An 8480-nucleotide genomic window follows, 5' to 3' on the forward strand; every position below is an offset into this window, starting at 1 on the left:
CCAAAAATGGTGTTTTAAGAGCCATGGTTGCTAGCCCACATGCACATGGACCCAAAAGAATCCCTGAGGGTGAAAGGCCACCAATCAGAAAGAAGACTACAAGATTACTCCACTAACTCCACGAATCAGCAACCTGATAAGACCTTCCAATGGGTCCAGAAACCCTAATCGCTAAATTTCCCATCTTTGTTGAACCCCACCAGAGCTACACATGACCACTCGAGTCTCGTAATCACAAATCGTGAGTTTTGGGGACCAACACCACAATAATTGCAGCTACAGTATTATCATAAATACATGCAACGGCTCGCTACCAACAGTTGCACTACACTTTTGACTCTTTCAGTTTGCCAAAAGCTGCATCCAGTTTCTTTGTTGTTCATGTTCTTGTTCTCCTTTAATTTGCTTTTGGTTTTGGTCGTTAGGTTTGGAAGATTAAACCCTAATGATGGTCGGAAAGAAAACAGCCAATGCTGTTGGTGGCAAGACAGCAAGGGCTTGCGACAGCTGTGGACGAAAGCGAGCAAGATGGTATTGTGCTGCCGATGACGCTTTCCTTTGCCAAAGCTGTGATGGCTCGGTGCACTCGGCTAACCAGTTGGCGGGCCGGCATGAGAGGGTTCTTTTGGAGAATGGTTCTTCTAAGCTCTTTGGCTCAGGCATCGGTTCGCAGGAACCAACTTGGCACCAGGGGCTCACTCGTCGGGCACGTACACCACGATCCCGGAGTAAATATTCTCTCAAGTTAGAAGGCAAGAACGATGTAAGAAACTCTTCTGTTCCCTTAGTTCCTGAAATGGGCATGCTAGATCAGGTATCATCGTTTGATGATGATGATGAAGAAGAAGAAGAAGAAGAACAGCTTTTGTATCGTGTGCCTGTCTTCGATCCTTTCGAAACTGAACTGTGTAATGCTTCGAATGAAATGGAGAGAAGCTTGAATTTCATAGTGGAAAACAAACAGGAAGAAACCTGCAATTTGGATGATCTTCAAGGGTTTGATCTCCCAACTGATGATTTGGAGCTTTTGGAATTTGCAGCTGATGTTGAAAGCCTACTAGGGAAGGGTTTTGATGATGCATCATGTAGGATCGACGATTTGGGGTTGACCAATGACTGTAAAGAAGAAGATAACACTAACGATTTAGGAATTTGTTTCGAGGAAAATAGGATAAAAGTTGAAGATAAAGAAGTAGAAGCAATTTTGGATTGCGACTTCGACGCGACCACGGAAACCCTAGATTGGGACTTCGGTTATGAGTCCATGATGATGATCAAAGAGGAGGAGAAGAAAGACGTAGAAGGCGTCGCGGAGGAGGATACGATGATGGTTCCAAGCGATGATCAATGTAAAGAAGGGACGACGGTGAGAAAATCGAGCATAATTTTGAAGCTTAACTACGAAGATGTGATCGATGCTTGGGCTGATCAAGGTTCTCCTTGGACAACCGGAATCCGACCTGAAATTGGTTCAGATGGCAGCTGCTGGCCGGATTTCATGGTTCTTTCTCTCTTTCAATCTATCCATTTCTTCATTTACTAACTTGTTCAATAACATATATATGCTGATCAACTAAGTAACTGCGATTTAGGGTTTGCAGTGGAGGGGGGACAGTTCTTCGTACAGAAGCTTCGGAGGAAGTGATGGAGGTAGAGAAGCAAGAGTGTTGAGGTATAGAGAGAAAAGAAGAACAAGACTGTTTTCAAAGAAGATAAGATATGAAGTGAGGAAACTGAATGCAGAGAAAAGACCAAGAATGAAAGGAAGGTTTGTGAAAAGGGAAACCTTTGAAGAACCTCCTGCAGCTTCTAGTTTTCCATCTTACCTCATCAAGAACTAGCACCTGCAGCTGATTGATGAACAAATAGCCTTTGTTCATTAGTTTTGCTGTTAATTTGTCGACTGCCAACCACCGAATTTCGCTTGTTTTCTTGACAGAATTCGGAAGGGTTCATTAGTCCTTCGGGTTTTTCTACTTTTGTTGTGTAAATATGCTCTTTTTTTCTTCTTTCATGTAATCTATGATGGATATGGTAATAATGAAGTAGAGTTGCAACTTTAGTTGAACTTCAAACACGAATCGAAGACAACCGATGGGTGTTTTCCGTTGCATAAATGAACTCCAAATCATGGCGTCGTTCAAATCGATGGGTAGTTTTAGTTATGAGATTCGTCACACAAGAAACGAGTAATTACTCATCTCCACCGAACAAATCTCATGTACGTTAATCATGTGAAGACACGTTATCACTTCATAAGTCGAACCCCTAAATTACTAGGACACACTTTGTGTCTCATTCCTCAGTGCCAGGCTAGAGGCTCTCACTACAACAAAATTGAGTTTACAGGACATCCCCAATCTCTAAGTGTCCCAATCGACCTCTTTATAAGACTTAATTTATAAGACCAAAATATGAAGTATCTTATCTAAAGGTGTTGTAATAAGTTTATATGACGTTTTTGGGCGTCTTAACAAGTTTTTTAGAACATTTTTAATACAAAGTGTCGCATTAGCAACTTTATAGGACACTTTTGAGAAAGTGTCTTATAAACTCATTTTTTTTATTGGACACTTGTTTTTATAGGACAAATTTTCAAATAGTGTCCTATAAAGTTGAGAATGGGACACTTTATATTAAAAGTGTCCTAAAAAACTTATTACGACGTCAAAAAACGTCATATAAACTTATTACAACACCTTTAGATAGGACACTTTATTTTTTTGGTCCTATAAACTACGTCGTATAAAGAGGTCTATTAGGACACTTAGAATTTGAAAGTGTCCTATAAACCCGATTTTGTTTTAGTGTATCTGGACCCTTTAAAACCTCCAAGAAACCTCATCTATAAAAAGACAAGCCTCTGTAAGCTGGTGCAGCAAACTCTTATGACACACCATGGATGTGTCTCATTCCTCAACAACACAAAGACTCTCTAAGCGCATTGGACTTGTCTGTGTTATAACTATATATCACCTAAATGAGTAAGGGGTTGTTTGTTTACCTCTTAATAGTTTCATTAAGAGACAACCTATGAACCGTTAAGAGGTGAATCTTGTTTGGCAAAAAAAAAAAGTCTGTCTCTTAATGGTTTCAAAACCCTTATCCTGGATCTCCCTTAACCATTAAGAGCCCTAATTTCATTGTATACAATTATCAAACAATTATATTTCATTTTGCACTATATAATGAGAGCCTCTTAATCATTCTGCACCAAATCATTCAGCAATTGCCAAACAACCCCTAAATATGTAATAAACAAAATAAAATATAAAATTTCACATCATACTAAAACAGTAAAGATGTTTAAAATGACAAAGTGAGAATAATATCAAAGTAGTCATTTTTGTTTTTGAAAGACAAATTCTGAAATTAAATAACTGCTTTTGATTTTGAAAGAAATTAGATAAGTATTCATTAAAGCGGGTTTACAGGTTGATCTATATAAATCCCGGGCCCCGAACGCAAGTAAAATTCCCAAAATTTTGGGGATCAGTTCAAAAATCAAGATTTAACATGCTACACAACACCGACCATGCCAAAACCTCCAAGAAACCACGAGTAGAAAAAAGGCGACCTCTACAAGCTTCTCCAACAGCAAACTCACTACGTACATGTAAAAAGAAAAACCAAGGGAAACAACCTATGGAAGACCTCGTTACCTTGCCTTTGAAAGAAAGCTAAGGTGAAGTTTGTTTTTTAAGAGATCTGAATCAATAAAATTGATTGTTTTTGTAAACTGATAAACGTCTGAATCTGTTTAAATCGTCTATTTTATACATTAAAAAATTATAATGTTGAATTTATAGATAAATTTATACAAGTTCACATGTTTATCTGTCATCATTACGAAATTTACATCTAAATTATATAATTAACATTCATTTAGAGGAAAATATGTTATTTAACGGTGTTTAACACATTTAAATCCTATTAAAATACATCAATTGAGAGAAACGAGAATTGATTTGATAAGAGATCGATTAAGAGAAATGATCGATTAAGATTAATCGATTGAGAAACACCGTTATCGTGAACTTAGGTGCCACTAGTTTATGTTATCATGAACTTTTTTTTGTTAATTGTACCGAAGAGTTTTTTACCACCATATCACATTTCATAACATCACACAACGATATGTAATTTTTTGTTGTTTTAGACCGTGTTACAGTCTATCAATAATTATGTTGCGATATTTTTACCATTTGACATCATATCATACCACTTCATATTATATCGCATTTTCAAGCTACAAAATTTAGAAGGTAGCATGAGTATCGAATTCATAAATAACTGACTAGAAATTATAAAATTAAAACACAAAAAATAGTTCCTAATAAGACAACTCACTCAATCATTTGACTTAGTCAACTCACCGAGCCAACTCGATTAATCAACTCACTAAGCGTTAAGACAACAATTAGTAATCCATATTTATTAACAATCATAATAAGCGTAGAGGTTCTAATTTCCTAAAAGTACCCATTAGGGGTGTTTAAATCACATAGCTTTTTTGTCCGTACAAAACTGTGCCGTTAAGAAATTTCACAGTAAGTTTTATGATTTTTCATCCTTTTCAAACTGTTCTATAAAGTTTGGTTTGCATGTCAAACCACACCGACAACATTAATTTTTATGAGTATTTATATTACATATCGTATTTTATTATCTAAAAAACTTATTTTTGACATTATTCATATATTCGATTCTAAATCACTAATAGTCCATGGTATTTAAAATTCTATTTTGAAGGTTTTTTTTTTGTTTGTTTCAGTTTTTTTTTTTGCATTTATTATAAAAATTTGCTATGTATTTCAACTTAATTATGTTGTGTATTGTCATTTTCTACATATTGTTTGTACCATGAAATGTTGTATTTTATGTCAAGAAGCTTATGTCAAGGTGTTTTTGATACTAAAGGTGGGTTGCTATCATGACAAATGGCAGGATCGCGGGCAGGATCATGCTAGAAGAGTGTGTCTCGGTATAGCTGGTGCAATTGAGCCACGCTATTTGCTAGTGGCACAATTGCACACAGTGCCCCAGGGACAAAACCTATTTTTTTTTTGGGGTTTTTGTAATGTGTAGACTATTACGTGCTTCTTACTCCTCAACAAATAATATGGGAGCGAATCCGAGAGAGTGAGTTCTTAGGGTTACATTTTGTCAAGTGTTACCATTCAAAGCTTGTAATCGGTAAGAACTTCTTAGAGATGAGATCGGTACTGGACTGGTACCGAATTTTTTTTAGACAAAAAATGAGAACTGAATCACAAAAATCCCGGTTTCTTGGTGATACAGATTTATTGATTGACAAAACCGTAGGGGGGAGTTTTTTTGTTGTTGTTATTTGCGATTTTTTGAATTCAAATGGAGAAGATAAGAATTTATTTAGGAATAGATATGGTTTAGTTTTAGGAAAAAGAGATGATTAGTTAGGAGATAGAGATAGAATTGGAATAGCCAAAATGCCCTTTGACTTACCCGGTTCCGCGGTTCGGAACCGGTTTTTTCAGTATATTATCGGTACCGAATACAGAAATTCACGGAATTTTGGGACCCAATACTGAACCGAATACGAGAATTCAGTATCGGTTCATTACGGGATCGGTATAAGACCGGTTCAGTTCGGGAAAACGGTATGGGAAGCTCATCCCTGAAACTCCTTGTATTCTCATTTCAATATTGAAAATACGAACTACCATCTCCGCCTTGTGGATGTACACTATCTTACGATAGTGGAACCACGTTAAATCTTTGTGTCCTAACTCTTATCATTTGTAGATCGTTATCAAGTGTAAGTGTAATTTCTGGTTGAAAGAGGTTTGATTCTTAGGGCATGTGGTCACTCGAGATGGAGTGAAAACGGACCACTCTAAAATTGAAGCCATGATGAATTCAAAGAGTCCATCCCAAATCCGAAGCTTCTTGAGTTTAGAGGATTACTATCGAAGATTCATTTAAGACCTCTCGAGAAAATTGGAAAATTTTAAAAAATATTTGTGGCGGATTTTTGGTGGCATTAGTCGCCTGAAACTGCAAATCCGCCAAAAAAGTCGTCAGAAATAGTGTTTTCTTTACGAAACTTTTTTGGGCCTGCAAATCCTTCAAAAATTGAGTTTTTCAGCCGATTTTTCCGCTGGAAAAAACCCTGTTATTTTATAACATAAGTAGTATGTTTAGATTTAGTTTGTGTTCAAAATTTATATTTGCAAACTATACTAGACCTCGTAGATTTAGAGTGTTTTCAGAATGTGTTCACAAACTATAATACTATTTCTAAGAAAGTGTTCATAATGTGTTCACTATGAGTTGATATTCAATTATGTGTGTACGTGTATGTTACGGAACGAGAAGAGAGGAGAGAAGATAAATATAAGAAAAAAAATAGGAGAGAAGAGAGAAAACGAGAGATCATTAAATTTATATTTTCAAATAAGTTTTTGTAGTTTAAATTAAATCTCATGAATCTCACAAATTAACAAGTTCTTAAAAGAAAACCCATATATATATATATATATATATATATATATAGGGGCTTAATCAAATGAGAACTAAATTGTTTGTGGTAACTGTGAGAACCAATCTCAACCATATATTAAAAAAATCAATGGGTAAGATTAAAAAAGAATCTTAATTATTCTATTTCTATAAATAAATATTGTCATTTAATGATATTATATGAATAAGGGCAAGATGGTCATTTTGTATTTTATTTTATTGAGCCCGCGCTCAAATCCRTTAATATTCTCGTTCAATTCTAATCCAAATATGGTGAAAATACTTTCCTATCGCAAGAGTAATCGCAAGTGCAAGTATATACATAAACGATGGAGGATGACRAAGGAATAGGTATAATCGATTTATGTTCTTCATTTTCAATATGAATAATACAGTAACCCTTGTTTCTGTAATGTGGAATGGTACAGGAAGAAGGAGCGGTAGGTTAAAGGCGAAGTCGATGTTTAAGTTCTCAAATAAAGAAAACCAACCCATTGAATCATCAGTTTTAGGTTGGAATGGTGTGATACATTGTGATAACATTTAGCATTTGTCATAATATTTGTCTGGACAGAAAATGGTGTGCTAAATTGTGTTTAGGTTCTTAATTTCTTGCAAAACATGGCTTTGTATTCATGATCAAGTTAAAACTTTTGTAGTTTCAGGACAATTTGTAGTTAAAACTTTGTATTCATGATCAAGTTATTGTTTTACTTTCTTTCCCTCTTTTAAATGTATTGTACTTTTTATCAATCCATCTTAATCTCTGAAAACCTAACCAAACATTGGCTCTCAATCTTGTTCTCATCTTCATAGTTCGACCCAAATATTAATCGTTCAACAATTCATCATGAGTTAAGGTCATACTGGATTGTGCCATTAGATCTGCACACTTAATCACTATTCTATGTTATGCTGTTGTTAAATGTACTAAAGAGTTTGTACCACCACATCACGTTTCATTTCATCATACAGTGATACGTAATTGGTTGTTGTTCTAGACTGTGTTACAATGTATCATAATATATTGTGTGATATTGTTATCATTTGACATCATATCATACCCTATCTTATTATATGACATTTTCAAGCTACAAATTTTAGAAGTTGGCATGAGTATTGAATTTATAAACAATTGACTATATATTTTAAGTTTCAAATACAGAAAATACCCAATCAATCATTTGACTTAGGGGCTGTTTACCCAGCAAGTGCTTATCGATATGAGTCAACACTATTATTTATTTTGATGCTTAAGATTTTAGTACATCAAAACGTACTGAATGCAACAATTTACCGGGTAAGCGCTTACCTGAGTAAGAGTCGTCATCTTCACCTACCGGGTAAGACTCTCTATCCTTCTCATTGCTCTTACCCGATAAGATTCTTGATCTTTGTTATGTTCATCCAATGAAGAAATCTATCCGATAAACACTTACCAAATAAGTGTTTAGTAAACCGCCCCTTACTCAATTCATTGAGTCAACTCAATTAATCAACTTAGTGAGCATTTAAGCCAACAACTAGTGATCCACATTTATTAACAATTTTAATAAACTTAGATGTACTAGCTCCCTATAAATACCTACTAGGTGTGTTCAAAGCACATAACATGTATGCATGTACTCCTAGGGGTGTTCAAATCACATAGCCTCTATGCCCGAACTAAACGGTACGGTTTAAAAATTTCACGATACGACTTACGATCTGTATCCTTTTCAAACTGTCATATACGTCTGGTTTGCAGTTCAAACTGCACCTTTAACATTTGGAGTTCAAGCTCAAACCAATCAGACACCACCCTTGTGATTAATCATAATCACTCTTAGAATCATAGCAATCACTTGTGATTATCTCATGAATCCAAAAAACTAAATAAGAAAAATGGTGTGTTTATTTCGTTTAATTGATTCGTTTTACTTTACTACTTATTTCATTTAATAAGTATAAAAATTTATTTATTTAGATAAATGTTCAGG

At 35.1% G+C, this 8480-nt stretch overlaps 1 protein-coding gene across 2 annotated transcripts; it reads left to right on the top strand.

Moving 5' to 3' along the window:
- The first annotated feature begins 328 nt into the window (after positions 1-328).
- On the top strand, positions 329-2059 carry LOC112526564 (zinc finger protein CONSTANS-LIKE 16-like). 2 transcript variants are annotated; one of them, XM_025136903.1, is made up of 2 exons: positions 329-1501; positions 1593-2059. In XM_025136903.1, the coding sequence occupies exons 1-2, from the start codon at positions 446-448 to the stop codon at positions 1839-1841; spliced, it is 1305 nt and encodes a 434-aa protein (XP_024992671.1). In that variant the 5' UTR covers positions 329-445; the 3' UTR covers positions 1842-2059. The 2 variants fall into 2 exon arrangements, with proteins under 2 accessions (XP_024992671.1, XP_024992672.1); XM_025136904.1 differs by having other exon boundaries at positions 1602-2059.
- Positions 2060-8480: the final 6421 nt, after the last annotated feature.

This window comes from Cynara cardunculus (assembly GCF_001531365.2).
Source record: "Cynara cardunculus var. scolymus isolate 2C chromosome LG 14, CcrdV1, whole genome shotgun sequence".
In the NCBI taxonomy this organism is placed as follows: domain Eukaryota; kingdom Viridiplantae; phylum Streptophyta; class Magnoliopsida; order Asterales; family Asteraceae; genus Cynara; species Cynara cardunculus.